The sequence below is a fragment of the Acanthaster planci genome, linkage group LG02, assembly GCF_054643075.1.
Source record: "Acanthaster planci isolate LZ-2023a linkage group LG02, COTS_SCS, whole genome shotgun sequence".
NCBI classification, from domain to species: Eukaryota; Metazoa; Echinodermata; class Asteroidea; order Valvatida; family Acanthasteridae; genus Acanthaster; species Acanthaster planci.
In genome coordinates this window covers 6,286,030-6,308,385 of record NC_141778.1, presented here as the reverse complement: position 1 = coordinate 6,308,385, position 22,356 = coordinate 6,286,030, and the positions used below count along the sequence as shown (strand labels likewise).

Here is a 22,356-nt window from a genome sequence, read left to right as displayed (position 1 = left end):
TCCTCATTCATTAACAAGTGCAGTGCTGCACCAAACATGCCAAAGATGTCACTTTAGAAATGGCAGCATCTGGTTTACATTCATTTACTGGTAAAAATGTACATGTACAGTGTAAGTTACAGAATGCACTGGTATGGTATGGTACATACATTACGGTACGTACCCTGTGATGCATGTGCTGCATTATAGTGGCCTTAAAATTTATGTAAATGTACCGGTGTACATGTACATACAGTATACATTGCCCGCTAATCTTTTTGTGTTGAAAGAGGATGAGAAAAGTCTATCATGTACCGGTTCTGGTACTGTACTGCACGCTTTGTACATACAGTTCATGTACATGTATAGTACATGTATACTTGTACAGGTAAATGTATACATGTGCTGGTATACATGTAGGCTCCTAGCAAGGAATCACTTTAGTACATATGCGTGTACATGTGACTACGTACATGTACATGTGTACACACTGTAGGAACATTATTGCCCTTCATGGTACACGTACATGTACGTCTACATGTACATGTATATATATCTGCATGAATCATAGACATGTACATGTAGAAACATTGCACTATGTATGCACGTACATGTATACATGTACATGAACACACATGTACGTGTACATCACACAACTGATCTTACGGTATCACCAATGACTGCTATTGATACCACACCACCTTGAAGACGAACTGCTCCCAGCTCCCACGGTACAGTATCTTGTTCACAATACCATACGTTTCTCAAATTAAGTTCAAAACAAAACAAACCCAAAAGAAAAGGTAATTAAAAACTAAAAACAAATAGAGAAACCTCTGGGATGTTCATACATTTTGCAACGGATAGAGACCAACATGTCAAGGAACAAAGACACCTAGAAAATTACGCTTATTTAAATTCAAATTTACCAGTACCTGGACCATTCATGTTTCTTCCTTCAACACCAACAAACAGCTCAGGAAGTACTGACATGTACAAATACCGCTAAATGTCCTCTTAATGTAAATCGCAGGCCAAATCAGACACGCAACACACGTGGCTTAGGCAACACACGGAGAGAACAGTCATGTACATGTGCCGCTCCACGTAATTACATCAAATCCTCCTTTACTAGTAAATCATGAACTTTTATGCACAACTCCCCCAATATGCCAGCTGCTGTCCATGCCACTAATGAGTCAAATCCACATTATTACTCATATCCACACGCAGTGGTGTGTACACTGTACCATGTCTGGCTTCAAGCTGGCTTTTCCTGAGTAGACTCTATTCAAGTCTGTGGCATCTGGCCTGGTTAGTACAGAAGCTCCAAGTTTACTCGTAGTCACAAATCGCTGAAATTACAGGCAGAGGAGGGTACCAGTACCTGTAATGGTACAATAGCTGCATGCAGAACATGATTGAGAAGAGACATTTTACATGTATGAAACAAGTATTCTGTGCTTCAACTCCCTCCACTTTCTGACTACCTGTCCTTAGATTCCTCAAAAGTTTCCTGTTGATTTATAATGATCTCAAAGAGCTCAACATTTCTTGAGATGCATGCATGTAACCTGGGAGATACAGACACATGAACAAAGAAACGTTTGCCAATTTTTTTGACCATGTACAGCTGCGATGTACTCTTCCTCTTTTCAGAATGAGATCCGTGACAAATCGACAGTTTGCCAGCTCTTCCCCGGTCCACTCACCATGAGTTCTCAAGACAACCATTTTTACAATCGAAAAAACTCCTGAGTGTTGATGAATGTCCTTGCAGTGACCCACATCAGAATCAGAATCCTAATTCTGAAATTTAAACCTACTTGTACAGTGTACCAGTACATGTACATGTAGGTACAAGCAGTACATTGTAACACAAATATGTAGCGGTACGTGCACGTACATGTACAAGTACAATGTACACCAACAACATATCATGATTCAATTATAAGTACTGTACATGTATGTACATGTAGGTACAGGTGTATACATTTTTATAAGTAAATTACCGGTACCTTGATTTTGATGTCTTGATTGCTGCTTTCTACGGTAAGTACCATAACATTTATCAAAAACCTTTTGCTCACTAGTAACACACTGAATGAAGAGTCAGCTAGGAAAGGTGTGTAAAAGTTTCGTACTATTATGGGCATGGTACACCCAGGGGTATATTGTTAATGTGAAGCGTTATCTTCAACCCTCACAGAATCCAACAATACAAATGGCGTTTTTTGATTTCCCTTTTGCCGTCCACAAAATTCAACCACTGCAAGAGTGCTGGTAAGTTGGTGGCCCAATCAGCTCCAGTGTGTTGCAATTATTGCCAATGATGATGGCTACTACACTGCACAACACTGCCAGGGAAGTGGTGGATTTCCTCACTGCTAACTAGGCCTTCCTGAAACGTACTTCAAGGAACCTGGGAGCAGTTTTTTTCAGTCCAAAAGTGTACATGTATAAACCAGCAGTCATGGTACCCGGTACTGTACCATAGTTGGTACAATGTGTACATGTACAAGTCAATACTATACCGATAGCATGGCTAGTCTAGATGACGATCCTACCACACCAGATGGACATTACTCTTCACCTGTTCGGTTCGTGTCCCCTGCATACATGTATATATGCTACAGTTTACACTGGGACCCTGGATTACAGAGAACCATCAGGATGGTACTGGTATGTAATCAATGATAGGGAAAATTGTGATTACTCTTCGTGTACTCATCAGCTGTACCAGTTTATGAAAATGCATACGAACATTTGTATGTAATGTAGCATGATGTACATGGTAGATTGTTAAGTTTCAGAATGATGTACAAGTAACCCTACAATATGTACAGTACATGTAGACATGTAGGGTCACACAGGCACAGTTCGTGGACATACGGTACGGTGCATACACGTACACGTACCAGTACATGTACACGTACATGTGCTCTGTATTTAAGGCTGTTCTGTTCTGCACGGCATGTGCAGCACTGTACATGTACCGTAATTCTCTGACATGAGAGATGTGGGAAAAATTAAACAAAAAAAAAAAAAAAAGAAAAACCAAAACACAAAAACTGTAAGTCTGTTAAAGGTACATTGTACACGTACAGTATGCACAGTGCAATATACAACTGTAAACTTTTACAAGGCATGTAGTTTGTATGTACAGTTTTGCCAAAGAGAGACTATTTTAGATGTGTACTGGCACATGTACGTACATGTACACATCAATTGATACAAATATACCGGTACATGTATACAGTACATGCATGTGAAACAGTGCAAATATTACAAACATGATATTGAGAGTGCCCTGCTACTGCATTGGTACAGGTACCGCTAAACGATGATACACTGTACATGTACACACCGTACAAACTGTGTGGTTAACATTCAATGCGCGTAATGGGTGTACTGCTAGTGTGGGTTTCGTACTGAATGCAATCCATTTTGCCTAAAGGAAGAAAGACATTGCACTTTTTTTCCTGAAGGACCTAAAAATCCAAGCTGATTATGTGTATTCTCAGACAAAGAATGCAGGCCCGGCAAACATATTAAATTACACTGTCTTAATCACGATCTCCGAGCAATCGTTGCCATGGCAAACTCAGGACTAATTTCTAAGCTTTCTAGTGCAGAGTTCCCTTTGGGAGCAGCGTGATTATTCCATGTTTGCATGCAAAGGCACAGACATACTAGGTACATGGACATGTACATGTACCGGGTACCCATGCATGCACATGTACATGTACCGTACTACACGTATCAATTACTTCCTTGGTTGGTTTTATCATGGAGGAGTTCCATGTAGGTTTCTGTACGTACCGGTACATGTAATACACTGTGTTCCAATGTATTACGTATTTCCATTCTTTTGAGAATCCACGAACAAACACTGAACAACATGTAAAACTGAACTGAAAATGCAGTGCAATAGGCCTACAATGTACCGGTACTAATGTACATGTACATGTATACTTGTACCATATTCACAATTGAAGCACTACATAATTTATTTTCAAACATTCTGCACAATTAAAGGATATTTGTGTGAAAACTATTTGACACCCCTTTGGATCTTAATCAATGTTTGGTAAAGTGTAACATGCTTCCAGATGACTGAGGGCGCTGTTTGCTGTGATGTCCAGCGGGGAAAGCACTGTTCAAAATATGGATTTTCTATTGAAATTTTGACACCAAAGTTTGCTCACTGAAACTACAGAGAAAGGGCCAAGAGTTACATTGTAATTGGCCACCCTGAGAACATTTTGGTAATTTATTGTCTAAATACATATGCAGGTACGTGTTCCTTCCTCCATGGTACATGTACATGTACATGCAGCACCATACATACATGTACATGTACATACATGTACATGTGTACAGTACTACATACCAGTGCACTTTATGCTGACCATGTACATGTACATTAGTGGCCCAATGCATTATTATTTACCATGTTTACAGTGCATGATGTACATGCACACGTGTAATGGTATTCAAAATTGGGTTTATAAAATACATGTACTGGTACATACACGTACATGTACATGTAAGTTCTCGATTACTGCAATCAATACCAAGGAGACAATATAAATGTAAACTGATCTTTGAAAAATGTTTAAATAATGACTACACGGTATGTACAGGTACGGTATGTATACATGTACATGTACGTATGTCATTTGAATACCTGTATATTAAGGTACATGTACATGTACAATACTGGTACAGTACATGTACCCATACATGGGTACTTAATGAGTACATGTACATGTACCGGTACTTAATATTTAAATGAAATACATAAGTATATACATGTACATGTACGGTGAGTGGTGTTACGCAACTTACTTTAGAAATTTTTCTTTTTAAATTAAAGGTTCTTCAGTGGAAATTAAATGACTGAGGGGTACCTTGGAATGAGATTTCATTGATTTTCATGTTGCTTAACTCATAAAAGTCCAGCAGTGGTCGTAAGAAAAAGAAACACCATGAATTTCAATCTTTTTTACTTCCAATTTGATAACTAAAATCATCAGCAAGCCTCCTTCAAATCATGTTCCTTAATCCTTCGTGGGTCTATGTTCAGATAAACCATGCCTGAATATGCTGAACAAATGCATGACTGGCACTGAAAACCCAAAGAGGGCGGTATTGATGATGTACATGTACAGATGCGGTACAGATGGCGTTCGTACAGAACACTGCAATTCATGTCATAGGCCTTATCGGTAGTTGTAACTTCAAAACGCCTTAAAAAATTGTTTCAGTCTCACTACTTCTAATATGTTGCGGTACATGTACCAGTAGAGATCACCCATTTTGGTAGGGAGGGGGCAATTTCACGAATCTACTGGTACAAAATGTACAAGTGTACATGTGGGGAGGGGCAGGGATAGGAGCTCAGGGGATTGGAGGTGGGAGAAGGGTAGCAGCCTACAAACATGTACATGTATGTACACTGTACATGCAAGTTTTTCAGAAACCAATCATCTTTAAATACTAGCACTGTTTAACCTTGACGGTACATGTCCATGTACCATGTGTACATGTACCAGGACATGCACACGTGTATAAGACAATAAGTGGTGCTCTTCATGAAGTTTGCACTGCCATAAGTAATGGACAAAAAAGGCAATAAAAACATGAAAAAGCTTAGTTTTAAAGACTTTTCAGACTGACAAAAAATGCATACATATACACAGGAATAGTTCAGCAGTATGTACATGTACATGCAGCTGAACTTGAGTTATGGGTACGTACATGTACATGTACTTACAGTGAGTATGATGGTGCTGGATCATTAAGTTTGAATAACCCGATTCAACAAAAATGAAATTCTACAGTAGCCAAACCCTTTTATTGAGGCTTCTTCACGACAGTTTTCGTGTCTAACATTATTTTACTACAGTCTGAACAAAAATCCTGGAAAGCACTTACCGGTATATAACCCTGATTAACCACTAACGACTGTCTTGTGTGACTTTAAACAGGTTCTAAGTCTGCTTGCATGAACAAAAAATGTATTCTTGTGACAATTCCAAGTCTGTGGATGAACATGCAGGAATATCCCTTTCCTTCACAGCATTACAGCACATGCCCACCATTCACATACAATCCAAATATGCCAAAGAAACACATAGCGTGGTTGTGCAAAGAAAACAAGATTCCATACCCCTGCCCCCCAAAACGATCTTGCCAAAGAACGATGGTCGTCCATCAACCAGATGCATGCGCAGTGTGTGATGCACATTACCAAAGAGTCCACGGTGTGTTTGGATCGTTATTGTGGGGAGAAATGGTATGAGAAGATGGTGAGCAAAGAGCTCCTGATTTTTCTCCCCAAAAGTCAGTCACAAGCACCTGTAGTATTAAAACCCTAGGCTGCTATCTTGTACATGTGGTGTGGAAGATGCAGACCGAGGACCAATCAAGTTTTGCATGTTGGTTTGTTCATTTTCGGAGGTGGGGGATGTTTTACCTGTTACAGCCTTACATATACATGTACAGGCTGCGTGTCCTGCTGGTATCAGGCCAGTCACACAGCTACAGGCTACTCGTGCGATAAAAGACAGATGTCAAAGCTGTGATTTACCGGTAGGACTGAAGCAAACAAAATTCTTTAATTACGCCTTAGCTGGAGTGATGTAGTGCAAGTATTCCCATCTCGTTCTCTCAGTGAAGGGTACATTTAAGTTTAAAATGTTTAAGCAGAAGACTGAACATGGAGTCAAATACAAGTGAAGTGGAACATTTCTCACAAAGTGAGGCTCATTTGTTTCCTTTAAAAGCAACATCTTTGTTTATTCATAAACACAGGGCTTTAGAGGCCTTCATAGAAGTCATTTCTCGATAATGGGATAAAAAAGACTCCACTTCTGTTTGCATACGATGCGCACAGACTATCAGAGATTTTCTGAGCCCTCCTAGAGGAAAATAAATTGCGGTACGAACGAATCTTCTAAATCAAGGTAAAAAGTAAAAGTTAAACAACAGCAAGATCCAAGGACAGGATAATTCAGGAAGATGAGTAGTCTAAATACCAAATAACTTGGACCCTACATGTACAAATTGCCTTTTTTTAACATTTGGACATGGTCAGGTGATAGTAGGTTCCAAGTACCCTTCCATATACATTTCCAATACTTTTGCTTTCATTACTTCATTTCACTCTAACTGGCTCGTATCAAGAGTCAAAATCCTCTGATTTCACCACTCAAACTGTCCTTAAAATGTCAAATATGCCCATCTATGGATTTAGTGAGAATCAAAGATTCCAATGATGATAATATGGTTCACTCGCATATAGGAAGAAAAGAGAAATTTCCCCTTCAAGTCAGAAACGCTCTTGTCGATGAGCTCAAAGACATCATCTTGCCATTTGAACTATATGTTGATGTCCTGTTGACGATGTCGCGGCGCGCCAGCCTAGCGGACCATTCACAGAAAGCATGCTGTGTTGGCACATGCACGCTCATGACTGTTTCCTGAGCAGCGTAATGTTCAGTATACAGTTTCGATATGGTCACAGCTTTGCCCGACCAAATGTTAAAATGTTACAAAATTGCGATTTTGCATTAATTGGATAATTTAATAGAAGGTGAGCAAGCAATCTTCATTTCAATCGGGAAATGTGAACAAGCAATTTTCACTTCGATCGGGAAATGTGGTAACTACTGCAATAAAAAATAGACACAGAGTAACCCATCCTCCTAGGCCCTTCCTCCATCATCAGGTCGGGGACCAAACCACAATCTAGCAACGTCCCTAGTTTCTGCTTATGTCGCTACATTGTAGTTTAAGCGGTAATGACGTCATTTTCATCAGGTCACGTGATAATGATGTAATTTTCCCGTGCGATTTTGGAAAAAAAAACAAGATTTGAAATGTCGGCAGCCAACATGGCCACCGTTGCCATTACCATTGGAGTCTATGGCAAAGTTGTTTTCGATCGCTATTTTGGAAAATCGCCACAGTAAACATAAAATCTGCCACGTTGAATCGATGCAGATTTATATTGGCGACATTTTCATGCATAAAGTAAATTTCGGCAAAGCTTCATTTTTTTCGCGTAAAGGTTTCATCAGCAGAGTTGGACTTGCCTGCCCACCGAATTCGACACATCCAGTGCAAGATTTTACCAAAAATTCTCCTTGATCCGCTTTTATAGATACCAAATGAAAGTAAAATTTCATTTAGATCTTGGGTAGCATGTTTCCTGTAAAGTTGATCGATCAGAGGAATTTGTTTTGAAGTTTCTGGCCGATAAAGAGATTAATGTTATCTGCAGACCGTGATCTAAAAATAGCTCAAAAATTACATCATCATTGCACACATGAGCGGCACATGCATAGTCTGGCATTGTCATTCGTTTGTGGTTTGATCCCCGACCTGATCATGTCCATGACCTCACAACTGCTCTCGAGGGATGGGAAACTTTGATTGAGAAGTACTCAAGTAGGCCTACCAAGTACCATGGCAGTAGAATTTTTGTCAACACTCACCAATTTACTTTAAAGGCTGGGGTAAAAAACACCTGTGTCACCAACCCTGTGTAAACAAAAGGGCCAAATAAGATACATGATGCAGGTGCAGAAGTAGGGGCCCAGGGCATACGCATGCGCACATGGCATGCCAATTTTGGCATGCAGTGTCATGCAATTCACCATGTTCACGTCATGACGATCATACAAACATGACATGTAATACATTGTCATGATTGCAAATGAGCAGAAAATATACCACAGACATATACTTACCTTAACGCCTGAAAGAAAAATACTTCTTTTCAAGGAATAAACGCTGCACATTAATTTTTTTTTGTGATATTTCGTTTCTTTCCCTGGCGCTGTAGTGTTACGGGGAGTGAATTTTCTGCCGAAAATTAATTTAGATTGATCCATACGCCTTACGTTTCAGATTTACCACAATAATTAACACTACGTTACCGTTAGGTACCAGACGGAGAGACTAGTTGGAGAGCGCCCTCCTTTGATATTGCAGTGAATCGTCATTGACAGTTTGTTGGATTCTTCTTGTTGCTCGGTGCTTGCAAACAGCATTCCTGCTGATCGTCAGATTGTATATACTGTGCGGAGATTAGGCCTGCCACTGCCAATAGCTGTAGGAATTCAGTGCAGTAGTACATTTTAATTTGCCATTGGTAGGCAAGTTCTGAGATGGATGAATTCGATATACCCGAAAGAGGTAGGTAACTAGGTTACTTTTTTTGGAATACGGCCAGCCGTTTTTACATGTACATGTTTAAGTCCATTTCAATTTTGTTCGTTAAACATGTTAAGCCAGGTTAACCACGTCAAGTGGGAGACATGCATGATGCAGTGAGGAAACGGGTCAAGTCGTCCCCTTAAATTGTAACCCTGGTCAAGTCGTCCCGGGTCAAATTGTCCCCAAGTCAAATCGTCCCCGGTAAGTCGCACCCCACTAGTTCTTACAATTTTCATTCGTTCTATGCAGCTACATGTACATGCAGTAGCTGGCGGCTTTTGAAATCTACGGTGACCAAGACGTGCCACATAATATTATTAGAAGGGCGATTCCTGGTGTGTGCCAATGCATAGGCCAATGTAACAGCCCATAGGCCTATTCTTTGAAATGCTAAAGCAAATTGATCATCTTTAAATTTCAAATCTTCCAGTAGTCATTTCCAGTTTATTTGAATATTTTTCTGAAATCAGTAATGCGGAAATGAATTTTAGTTATTTTGAATTACTAGGAAGTACATGTACATGTAAGAAAACCAGTTAACATTTTGACTGGGTTGTTTTAAGAGTGTAAAGTGAAGGAAATCTTGTAGGATTGTATTGAAGTTATATTTTGTAATAAAGCTCATTGTAAAATGAAGTTACTTATACAAGTAATTGTTGCTTATTGATAGATCGTTTAGGGTATGCGCCTAATTGGGGCTCCATATCAGTGGTGTGTGTGAGCACTCCAAGTCAGCCGCAGCCTTTGTCCAAGCAGCAAGGCTCAATACGTACGGCTACCCTTTTGAGGTTTCACCGACGAAGGTGGTGTTTCACAGCAGCTTTAGATGTGGCGTACGGGCCGACAACTGAGCCGGGGACGCTCTGCGCTGGGACGCATTATACTTTTCTTCCAAATTTCTCAAGGGCTCATTTTCACCCTCTATTCTTAGAACTGTATGCAAGCAGGCCTTCCAGTGCGATCAGTGTGAGCACTGGCAGCATCGGGCGTGTGACAAAATTACCGCAGTTAAAACTTGATATTAAAGTAAAAAAGAAAATAAATTATCCCCCCCAAAGTTGCCGCAGGAAAAACTTGATAAGTAATAAAGTTAAGAAATAAATTATCTGCCCCCCCCCAAAATTAATTACCGCAGTAAAAATATGAGGAGTAATAAAGAAAATAAATCCCCCCCAAACAAATGGCCGCAGTAAAATTATAATTGAATTATTTATACGGGGGACGATTTGACTAGGGGACGAGTTGACTCAGAACGAGTTGACTTGGGGACGATTTGACCCGGGGACGACATGACTCAGGGACGACTTGACCAACATTCACAAATGACAGGCACAGACGTACAGGTACATCATACACATACAAAACGTACATGTAGTCTGTGGTACAAGGTGTACAGTTTACCATTATCTGGTCAGACATTACATGTACGTGCATTGAAATACCTGCACATACTGTACACATGTACATGTAGCTGGTAAGTATTGACTACTCCTTCAGAGCAGGACGAACACAAGGTGTAATCAGTTAGTCTCAGTGACTGTCATTCATGAGGGAGGCATGTGACAACAGTTTGATCTCCAGGTCAACAGGTAGTTGTAAATTTTTTTCCAACAAGAAAGGGTCATCTTTTTAATAAGCTCATATTTTAAATCGACCCCAAGTTCAATGGCAGGATGTATAATTTCACTTTTGTTTCTGTGATTCACGGATTCATGGCTCTGAAACATTTTAGAAAGAGGAAAACTCTGAAATATTTGTTTTAAATGATTATCTTACAGTAAACACAATTAATAAATGTACTTGTATACACGTAGATGTACATGTATGTACCACAGTACTGTATGTTAAGCTAAGAAAATCGGTCCTGATTCCTTTCATATTTTTTATTGATAAAACAATATGATTTTAACTGAGACAAAAATTCCACTTTTGAAATTTTGACTTCATGTGACACTGCCTCTACTTGCTGATGACGTGACCTACATGTACATGTACATGTACATGTACAGTACATGCAGTTCTGTCTGCCTGTGTGAAACTTGGCCTACTGGTACATACGAATTTGATACAAGTACTGTACTTACTGTACATTGTACATGTACATGTACATAGGCCTATATACACATTGTTACTCTACATGTACGTTTTTGTGAAGCCAAGCCAAATCACCTTGTTGACAGTAACAAGTTCCTAGACATTGTGAGTGGACCGCAGACTGACTCAGCAATATTGCTTTAAAATTGCCAATACTGTGCAAGGTTATCATAATAAAAGGGAGAATGCTTTATGGGTGTGATCCACTTTTACATGTTCATGCATGGAGGTAAACAACATTGGTACCTCCATGGTACATGTACGCAGTGTAACCTGGGCATGTACGGACATGTACCTGTACGTTGATACATGTACATGTAAATGTACATTGCACTTTATTAAGTTACTCACATTACGACAAGCCTTTTGCCATGCTTGCGAGTTAATTTGGAATAAAATCTGGTACCGGTACACTGAGTCCTTTCAATTCAGGTGAACATAACAATTTGAATTCTCCATACCAAAGACACTGTTGCTATACATGTACTGTACATGTACCTCATGATTCGGGGCAAACTTTTGATTAGTTACATTGTACATAAGAAACACCTTGCACCAATACTTACACTGTTTTCAGTGAGTAAGGTGTTTAGCTTGTGGCATACCATGACGGCCATCCAGCTTGATTCCACTTTTCCTCCGTGCTGATTTTTGTCTTCCAGCTTTCCTTTATCCTTCTGGCTGCCAAGGCAAGGCAATTCTTGCAGTAGTGGTGATTTTCCTTTCCCAAGACTCACCCTATCCGATCCCGTCATCTCCTTTTCACTTGCCGACTTACTTGGGTAGCTTGAATTAACGTTGTTTAATTTTGTTTACTGATATTTTTCCTGAAATTTTTCTTCCCTTCTCAGTTGGAACACCACCGCCGGTCTTCCCTTGCGACATCTGCGGCCGGTCCTTCATTGAACAGACCTTACAGCGACATATCAAGATCTGTGAGAAGAATGCTGTCAAGCAGAGGAAACCTTTTGACTCCTTCAAACAGCGTGCGGCGGGCACGGACATCAAGACTGCGCCCAAGGCTGATCCCAAAAAACTTGAGAAGGCGGTAAGACACTCAAAGCTCAGAATGGGCTGCTTGCAAGTATGTGACATCACAAGCATCCTTGTGGGTGTTGAAAGGAATTGTATCTTGCCTCTCTGGGGAAAAATCTTTTAAAGAAAAAGGAAAAGAAGCCACAAAAGAAAACGGAAATTGAAGGGGATGTACATGTAATTCACCCCTTCCATGAACCCCTCCCCCGAAACCTTTTCCTTTTTGCCTGCTTTCTGGTATGGTAAAGCCCATGAGCATTAGCACATGTACATTTGTGTACATTGTACCAATACACAAGCTGATGGGGGGAATCTACAGTACAAGTGTATTTTGGAAATACCGGTATTCCGTGAAACTGCCATGTAGTGTTTAAATGTTTAGCAAACTTTTCAGTCAGTCTGTTGCATTCTACGGGATTGAGCTACATGTACATGTACATATGCAGATCTTTGACTTGTACCGTAGCACATACATGTAAGAAACATCAAGGTACATGTACACATGTACCAGTACAAGCTGTGAATAGTGCGTATGGATTCCAAATAAACTGTTGAAACAAACTGCCCGAGATACCCGGTACATGTACCGGTATATTAAAGTCCAGAGTTGCTTCTCATGCTTTGTAGATAAAAGAGTTTGATTCATGTAGATGTTGCTGCTATGAAAGTTCAAATTGGATTGGAAAAGCACAACTTCAAGATTTCAAATTGGGGATCTGTTCAAATGTTTGCGATGATTGGTAAACTGAAATATCATTTAATATGTGTATGCATATGCATGGCTGTAACATGCACATTTCTAAACATAATTCTTGTACCTTATAGAAAAGAGCGACAGCAAACTGGCGCAACAAGCATGAAGAACTAGTGTCCACGCTGCGGGCAGCGAGAGGGGTCACTCATGCAATGAAGACAGGGGCACCCCTACCCCCACCTCCCTCACAGTCAAAGGTCAACCCAGGTAGGTTGTCGAGACTCAGCCCCAGCGGCAGAGGTGGGTAGAGAAAGCATGGCTCTTACCTGCACCATGTGCACTGTATTGCCACCAAGAGAGCCAGCAGCAGCCTGTGTGTGCTACAACAGTCATTTGCAAAAGTTTAGGACCACCCATAGAAAATGCATTAACCTGAAAGAAAACCAAACTTAAACCAATCAATCATGGCAACTTACATGTACACGTATGTTTATTTTCAGTGTGTAACCTTGGTACATTGGTTGAACATTTTTGACTACATTTCCATGATTTGACTGTTAACAGTCTAATATTCAGTGTGCCCTCCCTGATTTCTGATTGCTTAGACTGGCTTTTTTTTACCCATGCTGCCTTGCAGGCAAAATGTCACACAAGACCTGCCTTTGCAAAAAAATTCATTCAAATGGGTATATAGCACTACACCGATGTTATGCACCATCGTAAAAATCATGTTAAGTAATCATTCGGTGAGACAATGTAATGCAGGCCCAGTGACAGAAATATCAATAAAGTTCAAGGTGGTCTTAAACTTTTGCAAATGACTGTAAAAAAGAAACTACATACATTCATACATGTACCGGTACTTGCCATGAAAGTTAACATGAATGCAAAATTGTACTTCAGGTAAAATATTTGTGCTGCGAAATTTGCAAAAGTTGAACACATTTCAGCTCGAGCATTTCGAGACGTCAAATTCACTTGGCTCTTCTGTTCCCCTGAAATGTTAACCGGCCTATGAAGATCATTGCATCGGTGGTCCACAATTCCTCTTCAGCTGGAAAGAGCCAGTTCAGAAGTCCAACAGCCTGTGCACAAAATGAAGTGTGGCAAAGGTCATTCGGGACAACCAGCTTGTGCGTGTCAGATTGGCCGCATCAGCACGGCCACACACGCTGCCCAATACACGCAACGCATGTTGCGACTGGCAAGACATCAGATACTTACACTTTCTGTTCACAAATAACTTTGCCATTTGAAATGTCAAATTTGCTCCTCACGTTGACTTGAGGAAATACGAATAGTCTGCTCTGGTTTATTTGGGTGCTTCCACCATTTACGGTACTTGTACCTGTGTGTAGGCAAACCTAACCACTGAACTGAAAGAAAACAAGCTGTAGCCCTGAAGGAGTGTGAGCAGGTGCACCTGCTGATGTGCATTCTCTTATGTGAGCCAAGTGGTGACGACAGATTTAAAGCTCTACAGGAAAGTGTACATGTACATGCAAAATGTGACATCATATGTACATGTATTTGGACCTATTGCTCCACCATTGTGTGAGTTGGACTCCCCAGTGTATTGTGAAGCTTTGACACAAAAACGAGTCTAGTGGGTAACGGGCTGGCTTGTTCAAAGTTATAAAATAAAGTTTACTAACAGTGTGTCCCAGAAATGGTGCAAGTACATGTACATTTGTAAATACTAAACAGTATAAAGAAAATAAAAGCCCTCAAGACTGAGTTGGTGCCACTTCCTAGTCTGATCACCAGACCTATCATAAAAACATGCATTTTACATGTACCATTTGATTTCAAAGGGGTTACTGATAGATTTTACACTGAAGCATGCTGTGGAGTAACTTTTTTTTCTGGAAAGTGGTGCAAGCCCATTTTTGAGTTTTGTGTGTACTGGAACATACAGTGTACAGTCACCAAAAGCAAATAAGATGGAACGATAGGCATCATCAAGCCAAGGGTGTCGTCCTTAAAACCACGGACAATGTTTGCTTGTGCCTTGTTTTTGGCAGACACACTGCTTATGCTCAAAGCAGATGTTTGAGAGTAGGAAATTCGGAATTTCAGGCATGGCAGAAATGAAGTGACCAGAGTTTAAATCATGCCCGCAGATTACGTGCAATGTCCAACATGCCAGAGAAACTTCAATGAATCTGCAGCAGAGAGGCACATACCATGGTGTAAAGAAAAGAATAAACGGATAGGAACTACCAGCAACAAAACAGCAGCTGAAAAGGAGAAAATGGCCATAAGGACACAGGTACAAACTAAGACAACATTCAGTGAGAGAACTTAGTACTTTTTGTATCCCAACTCCTAAAAAGTATTCTCAGTTTAAAGTGGAAGAAAATTTCTATTTACATGTACAAGTGCGGGGTACTTTTTCTTTAAACCCAAGATCAAAATTGCAAACATTGATGCAACTAAACTACAGTCAGTCACCCTGTGGGTGTAGCCATATGGTTAGAGGATACCTTTGTGAAAATCCACGAATGCACATGTACCTCAGGATGCAACATGTCTATGTTCTCCATGGTCAACTTGTTCCGTAATAAGTTCAACTGATCAATAGTGCTGGAATGATGTCTGTGACCCTTTGGACAGGCTCCTAAAAGTCTTACAAATCGGAAATGGTGTCAGTGGTATTTACATTTTCATTGTCAATGTCAATGGGAAGGTACTTACATGACTTAAGTGTACGGGTACTTCCAAGCAGCCATTAACTTTGACAATATGCCATTGGTTTCCTGAACCTTGAATAATGTTGTTTTATTCAGAAAATTTCCCAGCAAGAATGCCTTGGCAGTTAAGGTTAATTGACAGAGCTCATATTGTAAAAGGTGCATTAAAAAGTTTCTCAAAATTGAGTAGAGATTGGAACTCGAGGGAAAAGATAAATGCAGTGTCAAAAGCATGTGTGGGTCATAGGCCAGTCTTCAACCAGGATTGTCATTGTGCATTTCTTCATCCAATCTGCACAGTACAAACCGCCTTTGCCAGGGAGCAAGAAGCGACAGATTGTCCCTCCAAAGGCCGGCCCAGCCTTGAGGACAGGGCGGACGGGGTCCGGATCCAACATGCAACATTTGGAGGACCAGTACAGTAACATGAGCGTGAATGAGAAAACCTCATCTGGCCGAGGGAGAACGAAACCAGGTCAGTCAGGTGAGAAATTTAATCCTGATAGTCAGTTGTGTTGTAACTGGTAATACATGCAGTTCACAGGACAGTGCAACTACAAGAGGTCGCCATGAAGTGGCTATAGTCATGTTTACTGTCAGCAAAAACAAAACATTGGTCTTTGTCTGTCAGGTTTTTTGAGTTTCAAAGTATGGGAGCAGTGCTCTGCCGCCTCACCAAAACACACTCTTAACCACTTGGTGCCAGGGTTCCCGGTACCGGGTACGTTGGGTTTGTACGCATAGCCGGGGTGCCCAAAATTGGACAAAGGAGCTGGGCCTTGTAACAAAAGACCGAGCTGCTGGGAATTGTCATCCTTTTCAGCTGGCATAAGCGGAGGTAATCCGTCACTGTTTTGAAGCAGTATACCACTGTTTGCGGCATTCAGATCTTGCTGATTATCAGTGGGGGCAAAAAAGCTCCAGCACTCCAGCGATGAGCGATACAGTATTGCTGCACGCTAATCTGGCCGCATTTGAAAAGACACCACTGCCATTCAGCAATGCACTGGGCCAATTTTGGGAACAAAGGAAATTATGCAACACCACACAATCTGGGCTCTTTTTACTGGGTGGCAGGCCTGGCTGTAATACTCGGATGTCAATGGAGGTTGCCTGTGAGATTAGAGTAGCCACCAGACAGTTATTCGTGTGGGTGTGAGCATCCAGTAAATGAAGTTATGAGTTTTTGAAGAATTCTGAATGGGCCTAAATTGTGTATTTGCTGATGAAGTCCAACCTTGTTGACATGTACATGTACACTTTCCTATTATAGAGCTTTGAATCCATCAGTTCTTCTTGGCTCCCATAAACAAGCGCACATACAGTACACGTACATGTACATTTAGCATGATGTCATCAGTAAACATGGTAAATAGACCTACTGGTTAACCTGTGATTGAATTGGGAAACCATACAAAATACTAGTATGTTGAGGCAACCAACATCAATTTTGTTTGTTAAGTATTTATAATCACTAACACTATCACTGCTCTTCTTCATCAGGTGGGTATGGGACGGTCAACGGATCCAAAGCCCGGAGCGCGAGTCTTGAACGGCGGTTAGAGAAGTCGTCTGATAACTACCGCAGTTCCAGCGGCGACAGCGTGCGTGGGAAGAGGTAAGGAGACGTCATTAGTTAAGTGCATGAGCTATGCTACTGTGTTGTACAATGGCAGCAGAAGAGCTCAGCTATCCAAAATGTCGTGGCTGCAATTTGAAATTACACGGCTACCTATGAAAACCATTGAGTAGTGGCTGCGGCCATCTGCCACTGATGTGCCAGTTGATTTGGACAGCCACTCACATTTCCATTGGAAACTGCAGTGTCCTTTCTGTCTGTCTGCCTGAGAGCAGCAAATGGCATGGAGCAGAAACAGCAAGTTGCTGTTTTGACCATAAGTTCAGTATGCTACCAGTACTAAAAGGTACTGTATTCCAAAGCATGGAGATACATGTACGTGTACCATCAAAATGCAGTTCTTGAAACCAGAAATGCCAGTTTCAAGAAAACAAACACAGAAAATCATCTACAATACATTTGAAATTGGAGCAGCCATAGAATGCTTTCAAGCTTGTTCAGGGTTAATGCAAGTATGAACTTGAAGGAATTTGATGTACATGTACATTTATATAAAAAACATTCTCATTGAAAAATAGCAGAGCTGAAAATGATTGAAGTTTTGCAAATTAATTCACACAAATGTAAGGATTGCCGAATGACTGATTATTCTGTATTTTTGTTTGCCTTCTTTGTTTGTCATGTCATCCCATTTATCATGTGATTTGATATCTACACTTTGTGTTTCCTTTTACCATGGTTGCACTTGTTCTCATGTGTCATGTTGGTTAATTGCTACCATCCACTTGTTGCTTCCTTTGGTTTTTCACTGATGAATCCCCTGTGCCATGTTATGTTCTGTGTGTTGTCTACTTGGAATCAACACAACATCCACATGTCATCCACTTGTCATTCGTGTGTTACTCCCACCTCCATCTCATCCACATGCTATTCACGCATGTTATACATGTATGTTAATCATCCACTCATTATTCCTTGCGCATTTGTATGCCATCCACAACCCATCCACCTGTTATCCATGCACTATCCCCATCCTCCATACATACGCTCCCAACCAATTCCACCATCCGTCAGATACACCGATGACGAGGATGAGTATGATTACAATGGCTACGGTGATGCGGCTGACCGCTACGGTCGTCGGAAAGCAGGGTCCAATCACATATTGCCTCACCAACGAGTGAAAGCAGCCAAAGTGCAGAGGTTTGTTCCCTTCCCCCAGTTCCTTGCCCAAAAGTTTCCTCAAAGCAACCCGTTCCATTCCCTTGCAAATTCCTAATAAAGCAGGCAACCCATGGATCAATGATTTAACGTACTTTCAGATTTTTCCCATGTCACTGTTGTACATGTTATTTGTCCATCCATCGCTTAACAAACTGATAGTCAGGTTATCTTTATTGTAGAGTAATTGGTTGTGCTTCTCAAACAGTGCTCTGCTGAAAGTGTAGCTGTAGAAACAAGTGTTATGAATATTGGAGTCATAAATTTACACTGCCCTAAATGAAGTGAAGAACCTCATTCAATGCATTGAATTTGGACAAAATACAAGTAGGTTAACAGAAACCATTAATGGAATGGCTGCAAACTGCTGGCTTGCAGCACTAAATCACAGCTTCATGTACACTGCACTGCACAACAAAAGATATACTGCAGGAAGTTATTTGTCAATTTGTTACATTGCAATTGGGTCATTCCGTGAAGTTGGGGCACAATTTGTGACAGCGTCCTTGTTACATTTGCAACTTTTACCACCTGTCATGATCTCTGGAGTAGGTCAATTACTTTGTAAAAATAACGCACACCTCTGTATTCAGCCTTGCAATATGTATAACAATGTCAATTTGGAAACCACATGAAGGGAACTACAGGTACATGTACACATGTAGCTGTTCATATTTACGGAACCCATGTAACAATTGACACCATCACAAATTGTGCCCCAGCCTCATGGAATGACCCAGCCGTCAAAAACTATTTTGTAATGTTAATCATAGTCTGTTGTGACACACATGTATAGGTATACCACTGAATATTATATTCGGATACATTTTTTTCTGCCAGTTTATTATGTTTTCAATGTATGAAAACTATCTGACCTCCCTCTTATTAGATAAATGCATTGGTAAGGGCACTTTTCAACCATTCCAAATTGTCCATGTTCTGCCAGACAACTGAAGGTACTGTTGCAGTGACATCAGCTAAGGAACCAATGATCCAGTGCATAGGTGTTTCTCTTCAAATTGTCAGCTGATAGTATTTTATGAAAAAGGGTTGCTCCCTGATTGCAATGGACATGTACTTACAAAATGCATCGCCGCAGAAAAGAAATATCAGGCCAGCAACATAAAAATCCAGCTGTTTCTCGTGCACAAGCTATTGTAGCATTGACGTGATTGAGGTTTCCATGTCTCCTCAAGTATACATTAGCATCACAATTTTGCTCGTGAAAATAGAATTACATGTACCCATTAGCAGAAAAACCAAAACAAGTAACAAAATGCATTGAAAATAGTGAAACTAAAGTTAAAAATTGAGGTTTAAAAATCAAGACATGGTGCAGTTTGAAGATTTGCATTGTACAAAATGCATTGCAGTAACCCTTGAACTATTGCGGTGTAGCCTCTCATTACTGAAACAGGTGTGTCTGTTTCTTATTTCAACATTGTCTTTCTTTGGTGCTTCAGATCAACAAATTCGAGGACCCCTACTCCGCCCTCCAAGTACTCCTCAGGATCCATCCAGCGTAAGCCTAGCCTAGAGAACGTCAACGGCCGCCGGGCCTCCAAGTTTTGCCATGAGTGTGGCACTCAGTACCCCGTTGCCCAGGCTAAGTTCTGCTGTGAGTGCGGTACCAGGCGGGCCTTTCTGGATTGAAGTAGTCAAATCAGTGATGGTTCCTGTGACTTGCCAGGCTATTTAGTAGAAAGTCTGCAAAACCTATCGGAAGGTTTGTGGAAACCTCCTTTTCCAGCCTTTGTCCCCTTGACTGAAGTCAGGAACCGACCATCCAGTCAGAGCATGTTTCTGCTGTTCCAACTCTTGGCTCTGATCAAGTACTTGAGGACAGAAAGATTATACAAGTTTCGGGGAAGGGACAAATGGCCCCTCTGATCTGCACTGAATACACCAGTGGTCATGCTAAATGTTTAAGTTTTATATACACATTGGACTTTGTTGACACACAGCTACGTGTACCTGAGTTACATTTAAATCCGGTCTTAGTTCCTTTCCAGTAGACCGAGATCAGAGGGAGAACTTTAATGTGCCATGCAGGAGGGGGGCGGGGATGATAGAAACTATGAATATTTTTTCTCACAGTGAATTTTCAAATGCCTTTACTTTTGAAAGAATCTTCACCCTTTCCCCTCCAAAGAAAGGTGGTAGCACTGATTCAAAACTGTTGGTCTTTTCCCTTTTTTAAATGAGAAAAGCAACAGTTTTGGTTGGTGGGGTCCATTTCTGAGCATAATACAGCAACTGTTAAATTTAGTTACAAGGCCCAAAAATATTGTGCATTTTCTCAAATAATGAAGCATTCGTAGAGCTAGAAATTTATAAGGCTAGTGATTATGCACTCATCTTAAGATTTGGAAATTATTTTGACTGTTTTAAACCATAAATAAACACAAACGAGAGTTGGCCCATTCTTCCTTGAAGACTCACTTGAATGAGTGAAGAAAAGAAGCATGGTTCATATTTTTTCGAAGTACTTTATGTTGTTAAATCTTTGAAGGGCATTTAAATAGATACACTTCCATGTTAATTTGTTGGACACAATTGTTTTTCTTTGTGAAATGTGAAAATTGATTTCACACTCTGAGTTGATGTATATGAAGCACTGAGGCTGTAAATTTTTTTCTGTTTATTTTTATCATTCCAATCCAGTTATTTTAACAGCCAGTACTGTCTTTGAATGAAATAATGAACCTTGTGAAATTCAGTGTATGTTAAACATATGTAGTTACTGCAGAAGTTTAACTGTGTAAATAAAGTCAGCACAGTTCATGTAGACATATATGCAACATTTGTTTTTGCATAATGCCCCTTTGTAAATAGCCATGCATGTACATGTATATAAGGTTAATGTAAATATTCTGTTGGTATGCTTGCATAAAGTTGTTAAAAACTTGTGAATTAGTTGTATTGAATTTGTTGTTGAAGTATTCATCATTGAAACTGCTTAACAAATAACTTTTGCTCAGAGGGGAATACTTTCCAGTGCCCCTCCTCCAAAACTTCTAGCCATTTCTCAAACCAAGAAGCATTCAGTGGCACCTAAGAAATGAATACACATTTTGTATCCCACTTTCCTTTTGAGGTTTTATCTTTGTTACTGTCAAAATGCCGCTGATAATGACTCCCCTTATTAGACTAAGTATCTGTCTGCACATCAGCATTTTCCAGAAGTATTTCATAATTTGGTGATTCAAGTTCACGGCTCTATTGCAGAAAGGCCCAGGACTCCTCACCAGTAGAAAAGAAATACCTGTGCATGTATGACCTGCGTCATGAATTTGATAGTCCCTCTATGCAGGTGACAGCATAAAACAGATTGAGCAAGAAGAATATGCATGTTGCCATTTCTAACAAGATGCACAAACATATCAAGAGGTGACATTCACCTGCTCAGTCAGGAGCGTTGGGCAGAGAAACGATTTGTAAAGGGAAAAAAGGTAACCAATGAAAATACCCAACTCGTGCATAGGCAAAGTCGGCCTATTTATTCAAAGGGCACAGTAGGCCCAGTGCCTAGGGCCTATGATAGATTCAGGGCTCTACAAAAAATATGAAGGCCTGTGAAAATACCACAGTGTGATATAAACGCACAGTTTTTTTGGTCATTTGTCACTTCTCAATTTTGGGAAAACTTAATTCAAACTAGCTAGTGCACAGCTTACAATCAAAATGAAATGCAAGGCTTCATTGCTTGTTTAGTAACACCATAAAGTTGATGGTGGTAACTTGGGCAGGGTAAGGCCTACACAGAACACTGTCACTTGGGGCAATTACGTCAATTTCTTGTCTCGGTATTGGAAGGGACCAGCTTCTTAGTA

At 40.4% G+C, this 22,356-nt stretch overlaps 2 protein-coding genes across 11 annotated transcripts in view; one reads left to right on the top strand and one right to left on the bottom strand.

The window, feature by feature from the left end:
* The window catches only part of mtmr9 (myotubularin related protein 9), a 49,866-nt gene extending 40,979 nt beyond the window's left edge, over positions 1-8,887 (bottom strand). Inside the window, exons 1-2 of one of the 5 annotated variants that reach the window (XM_022248839.2) lie at positions 8,739-8,886; positions 8,484-8,529 (exon numbers count right to left, since the gene is read on the bottom strand). Coding sequence is in view for 3 of the 5 variants with exons in the window: in XM_087133825.1 (XP_086989951.1) it covers positions 6,155-6,212 (58 nt within the window). In the remaining 2 variants the exon portion in view is untranslated. Of the gene's footprint in view, positions 1-914; positions 1,133-6,154; positions 6,228-8,483; positions 8,530-8,738 lie in introns of those variants that run through there. The other 4 variants (XM_022248840.2, XM_087133825.1, XM_022248836.2 and 1 more) reach the window with 4 other exon arrangements.
* Positions 2,440-21,450, top strand: zc2hc1a (zinc finger C2HC-type containing 1A). 6 transcript variants are annotated; one of them, XM_087133826.1, is made up of 8 exons: positions 2,444-2,661; positions 12,153-12,349; positions 13,162-13,297; positions 15,154-15,302; positions 16,024-16,198; positions 17,227-17,341; positions 18,377-18,505; positions 19,987-21,450. In XM_087133826.1, the coding sequence occupies exons 1-8, from the start codon at positions 2,607-2,609 to the stop codon at positions 20,174-20,176; spliced, it is 1,146 nt and encodes a 381-aa protein (XP_086989952.1). In that variant the 5' UTR covers positions 2,444-2,606; the 3' UTR covers positions 20,177-21,450. The 6 variants fall into 6 exon arrangements, with proteins under 6 accessions (XP_086989955.1, XP_086989952.1, XP_086989954.1 ...); XM_022248844.2 differs by having other exon boundaries at positions 2,448-2,661; positions 16,024-16,207; XM_087133827.1 differs by lacking the exon at positions 2,444-2,661 and adding an exon at positions 8,982-9,186.
* Positions 21,451-22,356: the final 906 nt, after the last annotated feature.